The sequence below is a fragment of the Morus notabilis genome, unplaced genomic scaffold (assembly GCF_000414095.1).
Source record: "Morus notabilis unplaced genomic scaffold, ASM41409v2 Scaffold634, whole genome shotgun sequence".
In the NCBI taxonomy this organism is placed as follows: Eukaryota; Viridiplantae; Streptophyta; class Magnoliopsida; order Rosales; family Moraceae; genus Morus; species Morus notabilis.
The window spans coordinates 103918-124397 of record NW_010359282.1 but is presented as its reverse complement, the minus strand read 5'-3'; the positions used below and the strand labels follow the sequence as shown (position 1 = coordinate 124397).

At 32.9% G+C, this 20480-nt stretch overlaps 3 protein-coding genes across 3 annotated transcripts; 1 reads left to right on the top strand and 2 right to left on the bottom strand.

Moving 5' to 3' along the window:
• Positions 1-2783: 2783 nt before the first annotated feature.
• On the bottom strand, positions 2784-5170 carry LOC21404000 (probable purine permease 11). Its single transcript, XM_024162938.1, has 3 exons — positions 5038-5170; positions 4850-4900; positions 2784-3984 (listed from the first exon to the last, which is right to left on the bottom strand). The coding sequence occupies exons 2-3, from the start codon at positions 4854-4856 to the stop codon at positions 2894-2896; spliced, it is 1098 nt and encodes a 365-aa protein (XP_024018706.1). The 5' UTR covers positions 4857-4900; positions 5038-5170; the 3' UTR covers positions 2784-2893.
• A 2308-nt stretch (positions 5171-7478) lies between these two features.
• LOC21403999 (mRNA cap guanine-N7 methyltransferase 1) lies at positions 7479-11722 on the top strand. The gene is made up of 13 exons (XM_024162933.1): positions 7479-7806; positions 8333-8472; positions 8569-8637; positions 8728-8799; positions 9114-9215; positions 9392-9448; positions 9522-9660; positions 10093-10157; positions 10245-10295; positions 10414-10476; positions 10748-10871; positions 11005-11066; positions 11209-11722. The coding sequence occupies exons 1-13, from the start codon at positions 7728-7730 to the stop codon at positions 11299-11301; spliced, it is 1116 nt and encodes a 371-aa protein (XP_024018701.1). The 5' UTR covers positions 7479-7727; the 3' UTR covers positions 11302-11722.
• A 1918-nt stretch (positions 11723-13640) lies between these two features.
• Positions 13641-16316, bottom strand: LOC21403998. The gene is made up of 4 exons (XM_024162935.1): positions 15844-16316; positions 14629-14824; positions 14335-14428; positions 13641-14206 (listed from the first exon to the last, which is right to left on the bottom strand). Exons 1-4 carry the CDS (start codon positions 16194-16196, stop codon positions 13923-13925), a joined length of 927 nt encoding a protein of 308 aa, XP_024018703.1. The 5' UTR covers positions 16197-16316; the 3' UTR covers positions 13641-13922.
• Between the last annotated feature and the right edge of the window lie 4164 nt (positions 16317-20480).

Genomic DNA, 20480 nt, shown 5'->3' with positions numbered 1-20480 from the left:
TAACTAATCACTAAGTATGATATCCTTGAATTATTCTACCGTCTATATAAATAATGATATACACAATTCCATTCTCATTATTATGTTCTTTTTGGCTATAATTATCTCCCTGATTTTGCGATAGTTTTTAAAGAATTAATGGTATGTTTACCTATACGTAATCAGAATGAGCATGAATCGAAGTGGGCAAGATTCGGAGTTGGTAGGATTCAGAGTGAGAAATCGGAGTCAGAATAAGCTGTTTACTTAGTGATAGGATTCGAAATCGGAGTCATTCCAAATCTCATTCATACGTTTACTTACACCCAGAATCAGAATGAAAAAGTGTAAAAGTACTAATATACCCTTTAAATCAATTTAATATTTTCAATTTAAAAAATATAGTGTACTTATTATATTAAAATTAATCATAATTAAAATATTTTGTGTAATAATTGGGTACTAAAATAATAAATATAAATTGTACAACTATTTAAAATATAAAAATAAAATAAATAAAAATAAAATATATTTTAATCTTGGCAAAGACCTTTAAAAAGTAAAAGTTATTTATCACAGTTGATTGTGTTCAGACACATAGATGATGCTGACATATATATAATTGAACCAATAGAGTGAGAAATGATGTGGCACACGATCAAAATAATAAAAAAGAAAGAAAAAGCTAATTTGTTATTATTGTGAGCTTTGTGTTATTGTTATTATTCTTTTATAAAATGAATCTAATTCACATTTTTATCAACTAGCATACGAGGAGTTTAAAGTCGCATTACTTAAGCCGTATTCAGCAAGCTGCGGGGCAGTATAATTTCAACCTCACTGCAAACTTTTAGAATCATCCCTCGATGTTAGGTGTGAGAGTCTTGCCTCATCACTTAGTTTTATTTACCTTCTTCCACTACTACTAATAAAATAATATAAATATTATCACCGTCATCATCATTATTATTAGGGTTAATCTCATTGTGCCCTATAAACTTTAAGATCATTTTCAGTTTGTCTCAAAATTTAAAACTCATATTATGTTCTTGAATTTTGAATTAATTATACTGAATCCTTTTTTAATGAGAAAAATAAAGAGTTAAGTGCAGTCATGAGGTTTTTTTTCATTTGAACTATATAAAAATTATATAACATGAAATTATATGAATGCAATACACCTTTTTTTGACTGACATTCTATGGAAATTCTAACTCTATATAGACTATTTAAAGTTAAGAAGGTAAAGTGAGAATTTTTTAAATTGAGGGGTGAAATATGAATGATAATGGAGTTTCAGAGACATGCAATAAAAATCGTTATTATTATTATTATTATTATTGGTCGTTGAAACACGTGTCTGATTGTACGGCCGTGAACAAACGCCTGTGCGTGTGACATAAATATCCAAAAGATTGACATAAATATCTTCTCGCATATTTAAAATTGTCATTCGTGTTGTCAACTTTGGTAATGGAACAATAATTCCACGAAAATAACACGCCGAACAACAATAATTACATGAATATTCACTCCCGTGGGAATTTTACCATAAGCAGTGCATATGCTTGAATTTATTTATTTTTCCGAATACATACAAATTATGTAATCAGAAGAAAAAACCAGAATAGATAAATTGAGTAATTCTCATCACTCGTTTAGTTCGCTGATTCGAGTTTTTAATTCGAGTTGATATGTAATTTTATGTAAGAGCTTTTTACTGTAATAAAAAAATTAGATGTGATTATTTTTTAAAGCTTTTTACTGTAATAAAACTCGAATTCTAAATTCGAATAAATGAAATGAACGGGGCCTCAGTTTGTTACAAAACATGCCAGAAACTTTCCATTTATGGCTCAACAGAAATAGTACAAACCTTACACGTGTCGACATTGAAGATAAAGTCCTATATGAACTAAACTAGACTTGACTACACTAGAATAACAATCACAAATTACTGGTATTTAATACCTCTGATTTGAGTGAATTGCTCTATATGAGCCCCCAAAAAAAAGAAAGTGTGAATTGCTCTAACATCTCCCCTCAAGCTCACAAGGCAGGTGAGCACATAGTTTTACTAGATTTTACGAAGGCCTTCACGTAAAATTGCTCATCTATATCCAAAATCCAATAAAAATCATTAATCTTCAAATTCAAGACCACGATTATAATTCAAATGAAAGAAAAAAAAAAAGACTTTCAGGTGAAAGATGGTAATGGGCATTATCTAGATAATAAAAAGAATGGGATTTGCCATCTATTGCAGATGAATAATTGTTCAAAAGGATCAGCAATTTAGATTTTAGCCAGCAATTCTCTCCAAAAAAGAAAATGTCAACCTGATACCATTAAGATTTCACCATATTCCTTGGTCCCCATCATGTTCAGTGTCTCCACTGAATTCCTTATGGAGTGACATACATAACAGTTCATTGACGTATCAAGGTGTATAATATACACAGTTTACAGATAAGATAAGTGTGTTTATAGGTAAAACATAAATTTTATTTGCTACAAAAGAACCGAAAGAAAGAAAAAGGGCCAGGGCTAGCTTGTTCTTCGTACTCCTATTGTATTTTTACTAATTTTGTCAATATTCTTTTTTCATATATTTTATTTTATTTTACTTCAGTCTAACCAGAACTCTGTCATAATCTCAAATACACTTGACAATTCCGTAATAAAAACAAAAATCAAGTTTTCTAGTGAAGCAAATATTAAAAAAAATAAAAAATTTACTAGCAAAATATTGCAACCATAAATATACAGACAAGAGCTGTAAATAAATAAAGAATAAGGTTGTATATCCCAGCAAAATGCCCTTGTAATAATTGAATATAGTTGAATTTTCCAGAAAAAAAAAGGACTCAATAGTTGGTATATCCTAAAACAATGAGTTAACACAGATTCATCTTCACACAGAATCATTTTGGGATTCAGTCTCGCGAGTCTGCGTTCTTCTCGCCTTAGAATCATCGAGATAGTTTTGATAAATGTAAGAGGCAAAACCCCAGATAGCCATAAGCATAGCAACTATCTTAACTCCATTCATCTTGTCATGGAAAACTATCACAGAAGCAATCGGGGTCACAGCCAATGAGAGAGTACTAATTACATTGGAGAAGAGAGAAGAGACTACAAATATCAATCCCACAACACCAACAGAGCAAACCTGCCAAGCCACAGCTGTCCAAACCAGTGTCATCACATATGCGAATCCTCCCTTACCAAAGCCCTGCATTTCTCCATGCAAAATCCTCCATTCTCCGCTCGCAAAAAGACCGATAAGCGAAACACTAGTGGCGACCAGGGAAGTATAGATTTGCATTTCTAGCACCACAGTGAATGTTTCCCTTTTCAGAACCTTTTGGAAAGAAAGCTGCATAAGAGAGAGTAAAAGAGAGTAAATTGCAGAAGCTGCGAGGGTGCAAATGAAGCCAATGATATACTTTGCTTTCGAGACTCCTGTTGGTCCGTCTGAGTCATCATTAACTGCAATAAGGGCTGCAGATAGTGATAGGACAACCACGGAGTTAAGAACCAGTGCAGTGAACTTCTGAGAATTGATGAAGTACGAGAAAACCGCATTGAAAGCTAATTGGGTGGCACAAATAAGGGAGTAAGTTGAGGCTGAGAGATATAGGAGCCCAACAGAATATAACATGTTGTCACCAGCTATAACCACTCCGAGACAGAAGTAAATTGAGGCAAGAATTTTAATAGAAGGTGCTCCTGAAGAAGTTAAAGAATGTTGGGAAGAAGGAAGAAAAAATAGCGAAAGATAGAGGAGAGGGAAGGCTGCAGTTTGCACAAGTGTAGCCATCCATTTACTATTACCACCCTGGTCATAATAAAATCTGCCGAGTATAACAGCGGCTGCTTGACCCACCAAAAGGAAAATTACGTTGAGTGATACCAAACACCACCATTGCCAGCGCTTGACTTTAGCAAATAGTATCTGATGTGTTGACGTTTCATCTTTTGACAAAATTGGTTCTTGGTTATCTGAATTGTATACAATATATTTGCAATCAGATTACACCGCTATACCGTTTCACTAATCACTAAAAGTCAAATAACTAGGAAAGCATTTAAATCAAGAATATATAATCATAAAACAAGGAACGGAATATGAGCAATGATATCCAAATCATGAAAAATATGCTAACTTATATTTTAGTTTCTTGGTGTGTCATGAAACTACTTTTTCATGACGTTTCGTTTTTTTCACCAAATATTGCAGCAATCACACAGATCACTCTTATTTTGCAAGAAATTCTCCCTGAACACTCTACATGTACATTCGTAGGCTTTTTTAGTAAAGAAGGTTCATGTCAGAGCCACAACTTATGCAAGCTCATGAACTACTAGATATAATTGAAATATAAGCAAACTCGTGTGTTTCAAAACCCATTAAACAAAATTGAATTTATAAATCTTCTACAGTTACAGAGCCACTTTTCAATATGAGGTTTGGGTTTTCCTATTTAGGTTTTGTTTTTTTTTTTCCCTCTCGTCTTTAAAATTCTCTAGGCTCTTTCATTGTGCATAGAAAGAAAAAATGTTCAATATGTCACTAAATAAAGCAAGTCACTAGAAAATTAGACTTCATCAACATGTAAGCACGATGGCCATTCAATAACTTCCTCTCCTAATAGTTGTATTTACTTTTCGAAAGGGTTCAGCACAAATTGATTAAAAAAACAGCCATGTCAGAGAAAAGGGTAACATCCTCGATTATCTTAATTAAAAACTCATGGGCAAAGAAAAAAACTCGAAATTTGTATTAACGAATAAAATAAACAAAACCCAGGTCGAATTTCATTCAACAACAGAAAATGAAAAAAAAAAAAAAATGGTTAGAGAGAACCTGTCATGTCTTTATGGTTGGTGAGCCAGTGGAAGCAGATGGAGCTCGGCCCTTCAGAAAACAACGAGAACGACGATTATTTGTTTATTTATTGTGATTATTGTTATTTTGATAAATAAGAAGACAATCAAAATCACAGCCCCAAAAAAAGGAAAAAAAAATCGATTCAGAAATGAGAAATTCCGAACCTGTAAAACAAGCAACCACTCGAGATGAGCAAAAGCTCCTGTTCAAAAACACAAACCTGAGATTACGCCGACGAAAATCAGGTTTTAAGAGGGTAATGGATTCTTTTCACTAAACAAATCCATCTTACGCAACTTTTTGTTGTTTCTCCATTTATAGAATTCGAATATTCGATTCCAGTATTTAAATTTAATTAATCCTAAATAAAAATTAAGGGGATACTTTTACATTTTCTCTATTTTGCACAGTTAATTACAAATATCTTCTCTTTATTTTTAATTTTTTTATATAAAATTATTTTTGTCTTTTGAATTATATTTTGAGTTTTTTTTAAGGTCTTCTTAACGGTGAGATCTATTTTTGACCTTTAGATTTGATAAAATCACATTAAATTAAAAAAAATGTAAAAATATAATTTTTATTATAAATCTTAACATTAAAAAGCTTGAACTTTTGTTTTGGTGATTCTATTGACAATCCCTAACTCCTAACATCCCCTTTCAAAACCCACACTACTATTTTATTTCACATGCTCGAATAATAGTTTAAACTTTTTTCTTATAAAAAAAATCAAAATTTTGAATAAACTTTAAAAGGGGCATACATCTAAACTTTACATGTTTACCTACGCGTAATCGGAATGAGCATGAATCGGAGTGAGAAGGATTCAGAGTGATAAGGATTCGGAGTGAGTAGGATTCAGAGTGAGGAATTAGAGTCAGAATAAGCTGTTTACTTAGTGATATGATTCAGAATCGGAGTCATTTTAAATCTCATTCATATGTTTACTTACACTTAGAATCGAAATGAACAAATGTTAAAGTACTAATATACCCTTTAAATCAATTTGATATTTTCAATTTAAAAAATATATTGTGTATTTATTATATTAAAATTCATCATAGTTAAAATATTTAGTGTAATATTGGGTACTAAAATAAATATAAATTGACAACTATTTAAAATATAAAATTAAAAAATTTTAAAAAATTAAATAAAATAAATAAAAATAAAATATATTATTAATTTATTAAAAATAAAGTACATATTTATTATATTAAAGTTAACAATAATTATGTTAATATTATAATATTAGTCAAATAAAATAATAAATATATGTTACATTTATTATTTTTTGAAATTTATTTTTAATTGTGTATTTATAAATAAAATAAGGGTATAATAGTAAATTGATATTAATATTAGGAATGTGAGTCTCAATCTCAAGGGAAGGTATGGGAGTGCCAATCCCATTCTTCAATCCTAAATTTGAGTGGAGCCCACCAATCTCACTCTCATTTCAGGATAAAAAAGAACAAATAAACATGAGATTGACTCTCATTCTCCACTCCTATTCTTCAATCCTGATAAGTAAACATGCCATAAACCTCGTTCATTTCACCAATTTGAGTTTTCAGTTTTAGGTTTCTACAGTAAAAAATTCTCAGAAAATTTCATATCAAAATTTTTTATTACAGTAAAAGACTCTAAAAAAATATTACATCTCAACTCAAATTAAAAACTTAAATTTGTAAAGTTAAAGAGGCGTACATAATTCTCTTTTAAAGCGGCTTCACTTTTCTTTTCTTGTACATAAGTGATCTATTATTAAAGAGTACTAATTCATGATTACAGACAAGATAAGGGCGACGTTCGCGGTTATTTCATGTGGTCTCTGCTTGACAAATGGGAATGGAACATGGGCTACACAGTCAGATTTGGACTCTGCTATTTGCCCTACAATAACAACCTTACACGGATTCCAAAGGCCTTCTTATTGAACTATTCAATTGTCAACATTATACGCTCTACCGAAACAACCCTCACTAATCAAAAAGACAATATATAAGATTACTATCGGTAATCTACCAAATGCAGTTTTCTATTAGGAAAAAAAAAGGGGTCGATCTTATCCATTCACCGGTGCCGAAGAGTAATCTGATTGATTATTCTTTCATTTTCAACTAAAGGAACATTGGAGCTGGTTCCCTGTATTATTATAATAAAAATAATCAGATGCAAACAAGCACACAATCCCTAAGAATCAGATGCAACCAGGAACACAACCCATAACCGTCTCTAACCTATAATAAAGAAAAAATTGAGAATTTGAACTTTATTTTTTATTTTTGATAAATAACAAAATTATGAGTATAAGAGAACGTTTAATTTATGAATTTAAAATTATAATTCAGTAACATTTACGTATATTTTTTATGAGAGAAAATATTGTAATAAATTATGAATTATAATTCAAATTATAACACAAATTTTTACTCTAAACGCACCTTAAATTTTTAACTCTTATTCTTAATAAATATCTTTTTATTAATATAATTATTTAATTAAAAAAATTATAAATTAAAAGTAAAAAATAAAAATTTTAAAAGATATTTATTAACATTACCCTACCACTACAAAGGCACAAAATCTCGCAGGAAGGAGGCGTGTCATTTGGAGGTGCTTAAAAAATCCGAAAGAAACATCACTCAAAAACCACCTTTTCTGACCTCCCTAAAATCTTCATTCTCAATCTTTATTCTCTGTTTGATCAAAACCCAGAACTCAAAAAAGCGTCTTTCTTTGTTTTCCTTTTCTTATATCTATATATAATTTGCAAAATTGTTTCTTGTTGTTTGAACCCACATTTGTTCTATCCCCTAACGCAAAACCCAGATAGTGTTTTGTGCCCATGAAACGAGGGTACTCAGAATCGCCATCTACTTCTTCTATTGGGCCACCCCAATCCAGATTCAAACCCAACCCAGAAGGTAAAAATTTGTGATACTTCAAAGGACAGACTTTTTTTTGAGACATGGGATTTGATTCTTAGTTTTGTGCGGTAAAGTTTTTTACTTTGCTTCTCCGTCTTATTGGGTTTTGAGTTTTTTTGGATCCGAGTCTTTTGATGTTTATATATGTATGGTTGGGACTAAAAAGAATGAGGATTGAGAACTTGAACAATTTAAAAAGTTCATATTTGTGGTTAGTGAAATTGTTGATTTATGCAATTTTTATTATTTTGTCAGTATATTGAATTTGGGATGTGGGTTCTTAGCTTTAGGACTTAAGTAGTTTGTGATTGCTGAGAAACTGAGAAAAAGGTGAAGAAAATGAAATAGAAAAAGAAAAAGAAAAAGAAAATTGGCATTTCATATGTACATGATGAGTAGCTGAACTTGAAGTATTCATATTTTTTTCTTTACCTTTCTTGTATTGGTTAATGGTTACTTACAATATGAGGTCAGGGATTTTGTATCAAAACTTTTTTTTCTTTTTCTCACGTTGTGGTGTTAGTTGATGCACAATTTTTGGAGGATGAGAGCACAAAGATTTTCGCCCGTAAAGTGGCTGACCATTACAGTGCAAGGACAAACCAAACTCTTGAAGAACGAGAAGCTAGCGTAATCATCCATTTGAAGAAACTAAACAATTGGGTCTGTCTTGTTAAACACTTGAAAGACAATGCTGAGCTACATCACATTGCTTTGCGGTTGTTTTAATTGATTCGATGTTGTGTTTTTATACAACAGATAAAAAGTGTGTTGATTCAGCTCTACACTCGCCGAGGAGACGCAGTTCTTGATCTTGCCTGCGGAAAGGTATTTTGGGGTCCCTTGTTTTATGTGACATAACTTCATTTCTTGTCCTGTCATTGATTAGTTCTCGGTAAATTTGTTGTTTTTAACTAGGGTGGTGATCTCATCAAGTGGGACAAGGCAAAAGTTGGATATTATGTTGGAATTGATATAGCTGAAGGATCAGTAAGCTCCTATGCTTGTACATTTACTTGTTTGCTCACTTTCTTCATTTATGTGATAATGATCTCAATTTGTCTTATGCACAACTCAATTGAAGTGGGGCTATTTTTGCATTCGTTGTCGTGGATAATTCTTTTGTGTCACTCCCTGAGAAACATCTTTCTTATTGGTGTTTCCACCATTGATATCCCTTTCAAAGCGGGTTAATTTCCAAGAAGTAGTGTTAACAGCATGCTGATCTGATGTTGTTGGTTATAACAGTTGTGTTATACTACTCGTGCTATTATTGACCTTCTTACAATCACATTTATGTACAGATAGAAGATTGTCGTACACGTTATAATGGTGATGCGGACCATCACCAGCGCCGTAAAAAGTTCTCATTTCCTGCCCGCCTCATATGCGGAGATTGTTATGAGGTGGTTACAGTTCAACAAATGGATTAGTACAGAATACTTCTCCCTTTCTAGCCAAACAGATTCATTTTTCTATCACTTGATTACAATTGCATTTGTGTGACATAGTGAATAATAAACAGTCTTAAATTGATTCACTTTGTCTATAATCTTATCTGAGACCCATGCCAATATTTTAGGCTCGCTTGGATGAAGTTTTGGCAAATGATGGACCCTTCGATATTTGCAGTTGCCAGGTCAATGGAATTTTATTTAAACATATGCATATTACCGCGTCTAAATTTCTAATCTTTGAAACCCATTATGTAGTTTGCTATGCATTATTCATGGTCTACTGAGGCACGTGCACGGCGAGCTTTAGCCAATGTATCAGCTTTACTTCGTCCTGGTGGTACTTTCATTGGAACAATGCCAGATGCCAATGTGATCATTAAAAAGCTCAGACAAGGTTTGTCTCACAAGCGGTCGTTCTATTTATTTTTTTAATCTTTTGGTCCTAAAACATATGCTAAAAAGAACATAAATTTGATTCTAACTGAAGAAGTTTGACAATATTCCGTTTATGTCTTGTTTGCTCACAAGTTTGACTATCTAATAAAATTTTGTAAGTGACTACAAGAGGTGCGGACCAAGCTGAGACTGAGAAGCATATATCTTAACTCATTGACTATCAAACCGTATAAAACTTGTCCATATAATATTATGTACGTCTAAGGTTATAAAATAATGAAAAAGTTCTGATCTATCCTAGACCAGATAATGATAAGCTGTTGTATAAAGTTCTCGTTGTATACCAACTTTGAGCAATGAGATTGTTGCGCTTGGCAGACCACTTTTTACATTTTTAATTGGAGATGCTGCTTTCGTTGTGAATTTGCAGCCGACAGGTTGGAATTTGGTAACAGTGTCTACTGGATACATTTTGACGAAGAGTTTTCTGACAAGGTGAAAATCTAGTCCCCAATTTTACAATGCACACTATTTGGCAATTTCTATTTTTGACTTTTATGCTGGAACATTTATATTGTTCAGAAATTTAGATCTTCGAGCCCCTTTGGTATCAAGTACAAATTTCACCTAGAGGTATATTTCTCATCCGTCTTTTATTTTTTCCTCAAATATATGTCCTCCGTGAATATTGGTTTTACTAGATACTAGTGCTTGGTGTCTATCTAATTACTTCTATTGGTGCCTGTTGCAGGATGCTGTTGACTGCCCTGAATGGATTGTCCCCTTTCATGTCTTCAAATCATTAGCAGAAGAGGTATAATGTAGTTGTTTTTTCTATTTCTCATGAGGCGCCAAGCCAAACGTAAATGACATTTCTATTGAAGGCTTCTCTCTGCTTGTGTGTGTTTTCCCTGCCTCCGGAAGTTCGCCCGCTTGTTAATGGCTGAAATTTGGAGGAGGTTCTTTTGTATAAGTGTAAAGCAGTCTTTGCTTTTGGATACAAACTATTTGGATAAAAAATTACTCTTCTGCCTAGGATCACGGTTGAATGTTATTGACATGTAAGGGATCCTTAAATTTTGCAGTATGATTTGGAGCTAGTCTTTGTGAAAAATTCCCATGAATTTGTGCACGAATATATGAAGAAGGCCGAATATGTCGAGCTCATGAGGCGGCTTGGGGCCTTGGGTGATGGTAACCAAGATCCGAGTAAGACATCTGCTTATGTTTCTGTTTCCTGTTAACTTCACTCTACTGGGTGCGAGATGTTGGAATTAAGCGGCTGGTTTCCTTTGTTTTCTAACTCTGATTTCGAATCATATCTTTTCTCTCTTGTTCTCAGGCACGTTATCGCCAGACGAATGGGAAGTAGCTTATTTGTACTTGGCATTTGTTCTGAGGAAGGTGAGTTTCCCATCCCTGTGGCGGAACAACACGCATGGCGATATTGCCATTGTGTCGTTTTCGTGTGCTATTACATTTGGGAGAGATAGAATTAGCATCTGTTTCGGGTTTGAAACTGATGCCGTGACATTTTTTGTTTCAGCGAGGCCAACCCGACCAGACACAAGTCAATGGAAAAAGAGACAGAGGACAAATGCATATATCAAAAGAAGATGTCATGGCCATTGGTAGTTAATAATCAAACATCCTTTTTTTTAAAAGCAGACAAATAAAAGGATTTTTCTGGCTTATAGCCAGCCTGCTTCGCCTAATAGCCAGTACACAACAATTTATACCCTGGCTCTTTTCCAGTTCTCTAAAAACATAGATGTAACTATTCAATTTTGTAGATTACTAAAGGAATATTTTTTTTTTTCCACCACTGCTGAGAAAATTGTCATATTATACTTTTTGGGAAGGAGAGCTTAATAGTGATCCTTTGCATAATTTGGGAGGTCAACTTCCTCTCCGTCCGTTGGGTGTAACTATCGAGTAGTGTCAAGGATTTTAACTTTTTGATATCAATTCGTGTAATAAGTCGTCAATTTTTATTAGTAAATGTAATCTTATAATTATTGAGAGGCGCTATAATTTTCTAAGTTAATGTAATCTTATAGGGGGCGTTTGATACGCAATAATAAATAAAAATTATATTTTTGAGAAAGTGATGGGGTAATAGGTAATCATGAGAATGTTATGTATTAAAAAAAAAAAAACATTTTTTTAAATGATTTATACTTCAGAAAAGAAAAACAAGCTATGTTCATCCCAGATCTTATATATATATATATATATACTTTTAGCAATATACACATACATATATTTTGGTTTTGGTCCTCAAGGCCTAATGTTAAGCGGAAGGAATTTTGGTAACATATTCTGTCATTGCAACCAATAAACTCTTTTAAACCTTTTTTGAATAACAACAATAAACTCTCTTAGATAATATTGAAAGATAGCTTTCTAAGCGCTTATCCACAAAAAATGACAATAGATCTATTTGGTTGAATTCGTATTATAAAGTTGGGTTTCCGAACAGTGGCGGAGTCAGAAATTTTTTTTCAAGGAGCTTGAGTTAAACAAAAACTTTGAAGGAAAATAGTCATACTAACTATCTTTTTACTTTTAAAGCTTCTCTTTTATCTTTTTTAATATATTTTTTTCTTTATTTATTTTTCTAAATGAATCAAACCTCTAATTGAGTTTAATTCGTTTTCTAAAGTTTATAATAGTAGTTTAGTTAAATTTTTTTGCTTTTATTGGGATTTTTAATTTGAGTTATTAGTATACTTAAATCTAAAGGTTGAAAAAGTTTTATTGAAAATGTGTATACATGAAATTAGAATTTGATGTCATAAATGGAAGATCCAACCAAAGTCATGAAGTAGAAAGTAACTAGTCATGAAAATGGAGTGTATTCTGGTTTTATTGTAAAAGAAGATCCAACCAAAGTCATGAAATAGAAAGTAACTAGTCATGAAAATCAGTAATTAATTTATCTTCATTCTTCACCATGTAACTTGCTAACCAAGACAACAATTATATGTTTGTTCCTCCCAGAAAAATCCCACGAAATTTCTCTCGTTTGTCAAAGAGCTGATTTGCGCTGTGATGCCATATATTTTCCTCAATACACTAATCATTCTTCATTGCCTGTTTGTTACCAGCTGAGGAAAGGCATTGTTCATTGTTAAACAACATTAGCCAAAGTCCAAAACAAAATTTTTCCAAAACAGACATGAATGATTTAAACATTTGTGGTAAAAAGCATAAAAATATGTAAAGTGTTTGTACTTGTGTATTTTAGCTCCTGCAGTACAGCCATTTGCCTAGTTCTTTTTAGGTTCGTTTCATTAATGTCCTTGAGCTATGTACCCTAGTTCAATGTATCTAAGATTTTAAATAGGATTCATTTTATTCCATGAATTGTATAAAACTCAATACCCCCTAAGCAAAAATAATCTTCTGATGCCCCTAAATTATGATTTAGTGTCAAGTTTTTTGAAAATAGGGAAACAAATTGATATAAAATTAATAGTTTGGGAGTAAGTAAACTAAAAATCACTAGTTCATGAGCTTTTATAAAATTATAAATAATTCATGTTCTCAGTTTGTTCGTATGATAAACGAATTGGTATTTTAAATAATTTAATATAGTTCCAAGTTGAAAAAATGATGTATTTTTAAAGTTCGGGAGACATGTTGAGCTAAATACATAGTACAAGAGGCATTTATGAAATTAATCCCTCCTTTATCAACGAGGAACTCTTGAATGCACCCAAAACATAACAGGAAAAAGTTGCTGAAAATAAAAAATAATAATAATAAATAAATAAAAAAGAGACAGCGTTCAAGCATTTCGACAAAAATTTGTTTAATTATTGGATGGCATTGGCACCATGAAAACTGTTGTGCAAGAACTACAAATAGAAAGAGAAGGAAATAAGCGATCATAAAGCAGTTAAATCTAACAATAATATATAGAAAGAAAAGGCAATAAACGATCATTTCAAATAAGCAACAAACAAGCATCAGTTTTCCAACAACGACCACATAATGCCATTAAACTGTATTGGACCATATCTGATACAAACATAGAGCTAATTACAAGAACAGACTAATTACTGGATAAACATACTATCTGAGCCATGATGACAATGAGAACAGTAATGGCTGATTGAAAAAGTTAAAGAGGCTCAAAGCTCGAGTTCAGTATCATGCTATAATTTTTATACATAATAAGCGCCATCCAAAGAGATAACACAGCTTTTATTTGTAAATTCGACAAGTTGAAAGAGACGACCTAGATAGTATTGTCTAAACACGTTTCAGCAGAACCACCATAACAACCAGCGTCACCAGTCCCATGAAGGATGCTCCGAGGGTGATATCCGTGGCAGTTGATTTTATATTTTCATTGACATCGGAAGAAAATCCAAATATGTTTTGAAAAGAACTTGAGAGGTTGCTGACCAGCTCAACCACGGTAACTTTGAAGTTCTCCAGCATACTCATGAACCAATTCTCTGAGTCTCCAGTCTCCATGCCTTCAGACGACTTCTCGACGTTCTCGGGAAACACTTGCTCTTGAAACTCGGGATCTGCAACAGAATTCTTAGGTGAATATCCATACAAGGAATTAGGAGACCAACCTAAACATGCAACAATAGTTCAAACAATTTGTGCGACAGAGCAAAGAATATAGTGATACACTGGGACTGTTTCTTACTGTTCTTGTTTGCCTGCATGAAATCTTGAAGCACCGGATTTTGCATGACAGCATTCCAGACGTTTAGATCTGTGGCAAGGGACGCTACAACAGTCTGAATATGGAACCACAAAAGAAGAAAATTAGTCTATAAGCAACTACTCAGAAGTCATCATATACAAACCACACGCATTACGGAGGGCAATCAGTATGTGCAGACGATCATCTAGAATATAGAATAGATATGCGAATAACACAATGGTCAAAGCATAACAAGGCTCAGAAGTCAGACCTCTATACAAGGTTAGCAATTACCTGTGCTTCAGAGCTTCTACTAAGAAACTTGAATGCCTTGAGAGCATGATTTGGAACCGGACGGCCTCTTCCAGTGTCGACAATAAGACAAGTTTTAGTCTCCGAGTTGGGGTCCGAACACAGAGACAGACCAGACAACTGATTAGCAGCAACTACTTCCCCAGATTCAGAGGATTCATGCGGAGACAAATACACCCTAAAACAGCATTTTTTCAATGTAAGAGGAGAATTCTTTGTAGTAAAGTTGACAACATTCAAAACAAATGCAGCACAGAGAGTCAATAGTAGTCCTTTTTGTAAACCTTTTACGTTCGCCAACAATACTGGAAATAAACTTATACTAGAAGACTTGATACTCCAGATGGCCAACACATCTAAACCGCACACGTTTCCTTAAGAGCTTGTTTGGTAGAAGGGAAAAGTGGAAAGAAGGATAGGGATGGCAAGAAGTAGAAGGACTATTGGATCTATGGTTGTTTGGTAAGAGGAAAACCAGAAGGAATGGATCGAGTGAGGGACTTCCCAAATTTAATTTCTCCAAATATGGAGATATTAGAGAAGAGAATCCATACCAAACACGATGAGAGAGAGATTCTCCCCTTGCTCACAATTTTCCTCACCCAGGTTGTGTACATTTCTTTCTTTCTCTCTTGCCAGACACAACCTGCGTGTCAACTCTTAACAACTCGACATGAAAAGTGAAAACCCAAGAACCACTAGAAACATAAACCTTTACAAGAAATTCAAGTCTAATTTCAGTTCCATTTAAACCCGCCCCTCATAATTAGAGCTTTTATTTCATTTCACTTTGTCAATTGAAGGGCACAGAACACCAAATGAAATTTCCAAGCACAACCACCGCATCTTGCCTTTCGAAATATACAACAGCAAATTCACTCAACCCACTTTCTTACTTTTAACAAATCTTCAAAGTCACGAAATTTATGACATTTTGCTTGCTCCACTCAATTCAATAACATGTTTTCAAACTAAAAATTCTATTCATCAACCCACAAATCTATCTTTTTGCAAGTAAAACAAGAAAAAACTAACAAACAAAAGAAGAAGAAGAAGAATTCCAGAATGAACCCTAATTTTTGTGCAGGCAAAAGAATTGTCCAAATATTGACCGAAAATTCAAAAACCAAGAACAAAACAAAATAGAAAAAACAGTAATTTCAGAACATATATATACATATATACATATATACTTACTTATCCAAAGCATCTTTCAATTCAATTGTGGCCTCCTTAGCTTCATCAAAGCTCGGAGCTCCGGCGAACACGACCCTAGGCAACGGCTCCCCGTCGGTCATGACCAAATCGTCCTCCCATCCGTCCATCTCCCACGCCGGCATCTGGATCGGCGGCACGTCAGAGACGGTGGCCCTGGCCGCCGATGAAGACGAGGACGAGGAGAGGATCGCCGAAGCCGGCATCGCGGACTTGCGCAGGGCCTGCTCGACGGGCGGCACCGCCGGGGAGCCACGAAGACCGCGAAGGATGACGCCGCCACTGACTCCGGCGACCTTCGATGCCGTCGCCGCTCTCATGACTCCTCCTCCCATGGTGGTGAGTAAACCCCAACGTAAAGCTTGGAAATGGAGATCTTTTGCACCGATTGCTCTCTCTCTCTCTCTCTCTTTAACTTCAGAATCTGGATATGGCGGGGAATATATAGTATTGTAGCGAAGGTGTCGTTTAGCGGTGATTACTTTTAACAACGTTTCGTTTTAGTCGCTTTTTTTTTTTTTTTTTTTTTTTTGCGGGAGTATTATTTTATTTTCCTTGATTTTGATGATCAGGCTCAGATGTCTTCCACGTGGCGCCAGAAGGTAATAATTTGGAAGAAAACTTCGGAAAGAAGTATATGATGCCCCAAGTTCCTTTTTCTAGCGAGTTAATTGGGATGGATTCTTTTATGCTTTGGGGAATATTTTTGGAACATTTGTGAAATTTTATATTAAAATTTATAAATTTAAACGATAAAATTATAAAAATTATGATAATTTATAAAATTTAAATTTTATTATAATTCACATTAAAACTTGTAAATTTGAAAGATTTATCGTAAAATTTAAAATTTCACACATTATTATTTAAGTTTATAATTTTATCATTTGAGTTTATAAATTCTAATATAAAGTTTCACAAATTATCGTATATTTCAACACAGTGTCAAAAAAAGTAGATATTTAGCTATTGAATCCTAATCTTAATGCTAAGTAAACTAAAAAGTAGATATTTAATTGTTGTTCATCATATATGATAGTTCTAAACAGTGAGTTTTAGTTTATTTTTTCTTTCATTTTTAAGTTTTAACTCATTCATTTTTTTCTTTTATTATTTTATAATTTATGTTCATCTTATGGGGTTTTTAGAACAATAAGTTTTCAGATGTTTTACTCTTTTTCCTTTTATTTTTAAGTTTCAACTCTTTTATTTATTTATTTTTTACTTTGTTATCTTATAATTAAAAATGTTTCATATATTTTTATAATTAAAGATAACAATTTAATTAAAATACTATTAACGTATACTTCTTTAAAAAAAAGAAAAGATTATGTGTGGGAAAATCAAACTCTGCATTTTATTGTGAAGTTAGTTGTGCAATGTTCATTAGGACAAGCATACTATCACTTAATACTTACTCTTTTTAATCTCCATTTAAAAATTTTCATCTATGTTTTTCCTACTTATTATTGTTTGTAGTTTAAGTTATAAAAATTTCCATTATAACTAAATACGTGCATCGCAAATACTAAAACTAGTTCTCAAGAAGTGACATGTTACAAACAATTTAATATGAGTGGGTCATTTAGAATAATTAAAATAAAAAATTGTAAAAAAAAAAAAAAATAGAAGTTTGAAACTAAATTAAGTAAATAATATATTTTAAAATTTTGAAATAAATAGCAGTAAAAGACGTTTTACCTCATAAATTTTTATTTATAACTGAATTTATATGGTAAAAAGATTTTTTATCTCGTAAATTTTTCTTTTTACTATTAGATTTACGTGATACAATACTTTTTACCACTTAAAATTTTTAATTTACTATTATTTATATGCTTTCATATTTTTGCCGCTTCTTGTGGTTTAGATTTAGAAAAAATTATAGATTCTACCTTCTTAAGTATCTAACTTACTAAAAGTCTCTTTTTAAAAAAAAAACTCTACTTTTGACTAGTTTTAATAAAAAATGTAGAAATATATAGGCTAATGCTAAAGGGAAAGAAATAAAAAGGGGCTCCATTATAATGGGTATTTTTAAATATTACCCTTAGATTTATACCAAGTTTGTTGACCTTTCATTGATCTTGTTCAGTCGCACAAAGCTAAAGCTCTAATATCCGTGACACGAATATAAAAAGGGAGAATGAAGTAAATAGCAGACTTTTAAAACTAAATTAAGTAAATAGCATATTTTAAAATTATTTAAAATAAATAGCAGTTTACATGGTAAATGAATCATTTGCCACGTAAATGATTCATTACGATTAGTAAAAATATTTTTTTACATAAATTTTCTTTTTACTACTAGTAAAAAGATTTTTTTCCACCAAAGTAAAAAATGTTTAAGATTTTTTACCACATAAGTTATTTTTTACCATTTATAAATGATAATTTAATTTACCACATAAATTATTATTTATTTTAAATAGTTTCAAAATCTGCTATTTACTTAATTCAATTTAAAAAATATGCTGCAATTTCCTAACTGAAAGTGAGGTTGTTTATAACATTTCTCAAATTTCCTAAAAAAAAGAAGAAGAAATGACACAAGTATAAACACTATATATGTTTAGAAAATAAATAAAAATGACACGAGGATAAACAATATATATATATATATATATATATATGTATGTGTATAGAGAGAGGGAGTAAGAATACCAAATAAATCGCTAATGGGGTCAACGACTGTAGTCATCGGTGATCATCTGTATCCTACTATGATACTTAATGGTACGATTGTGATATTAAATTTTTTTACAACCAAATAATAGTAGGATGACTATTGTTGGTATTCTACCATGATACTTAGAAGTATCTCACTGCAATACTAAATATTTAAGCAACCGGTGATAGTACCACTAGAATCCTACCGCAATACTTTAGAGTTGCTACCGGAAAATCATGATGGCCATCTTAATGTGGTATTTTAGAATTGTCGGTCAAAGAATATCAGGTTATGTTGTGTAGCTTGTATTATATTGTATTGTATAAGACATATAGTATTATGTTGTATTGTACATAGGTCTAAATATAAAATTTTTAAAATTTGAGTCAAAATGTAATTATTCAAAAATTTTAAGGTCAAAATGTAATTTTTTAAAAGTTTTAGGGTCAAAATATAATTTTTTAAAAGTTTTAGAGTCAAAATGTAATTTTGTAAACATTTTAGGGTCAAAATTTAATTTTATAAAAAGTGATGGGTCAAAAAGTAATTTTTAAAAAATATAAATTTGCATTGTGGCGCTTAATTTTAAAACAATTATAGAATCCTAGTATGACTCTATGTCAGTCCGACTCCGAACCTAATCGTGCTCCACCTCGACATAAATTATGAATCTGTTATAAAATAATATAATACAATATCTGTAAAGTTTACTTTTTAAAATATTGGTTTACTTTCTCTTACACCAATTGTTCCAGATTTATACACTTTAAAAATAATTCAATAATTTTCTCTTTCGATAATTATGTTCCTTGCGGAAGGAGAAAGTGCTAGATTTGGGTCAATGCTTATTGTGGAAAGTCGGCACAACATCACGGGTCGGGAGGGTAAGGAAGGAGAGAATGGAAAATGGGAAAGAAAGTAAAATAGGTTTAGATAGTGCTGAACTTTCGGGCAGTGGGCCTGCCCGATGCCCGAAAATTTTCGGGCACGGCGGGCAGGCCCCTCTCGCCGCCTGAAAATGCTTTTCTTCGGGCACGGGCTCGGGTAGCCCGAAAAGAGTAAGCCCCCCGACAACCCGTCGCCGTGGAGAAGCCGTCCCCCGCCGTTCGCCGGATTTTTTTTTAATTTTTCGGCAATACCCGAAGCTGCCCGAATCTGCCCGAATTGCCCGAATTTTTTGTGACCGTTGCCCGAATTTTGCCCCGTGCCCGAAAAATGCATGATTTTTTTTTACCGTTAGCCCGAAAAATGCCCGAATTTTGAAAAAAAACGGTCTTCTGCCCGAACCCGAATTTTTGAACCCAACGGTCGGATTTTGTGCCATTGCCTGAACTGCCTGAAAATTTTGTAGCCGTTGGACCCGAATTTTTTGGGGAAAAATTTTTTTTTTCAACCCAAAAATTTTTCTATAAATACCCCCCCTCCCCCCAACCATTTTCCTCACCCCAAAACTCTCATTCTCTCTCAATTTCTCTTAATCTCTCTCAAATCTCTCTTAATCTCGCTTAAATCTCTCTCGAATCTCGATCTCTCTTAAGCTCTCTCAAAGCGCTCTCAATCTCTCTTATTTTTCATAATGGCTTCTTCTGGTTATGGTGGTGATATTCCCATTGATGCCCAATTCAACATCGAAGAAGGGCAATTTCCTAATGTTTTTCAATCGCCGGAATCGTAAACTATGGAAAGAGTTGCTGATCAAACTGCAAATCCGACCCCTGGTGGACGTACTAGAGGTCGGGGACGCAATGGTGGTGGCACAAGTGGCTGTGGCTGAGAGGCAAGCGGTAGTGCTAGTGCAAGTGTTGCAAGTTCTAAGATAAAATGCAAGCGCACCTCAGCAGTTTGGGAGCACTTCAACACATTCAAGGACGTCGACAATAACAGTAACATTAAATACGTAGCTCAATGTAAATATTGTGGTGAAAAATTACAAGGTAACACTATTCAC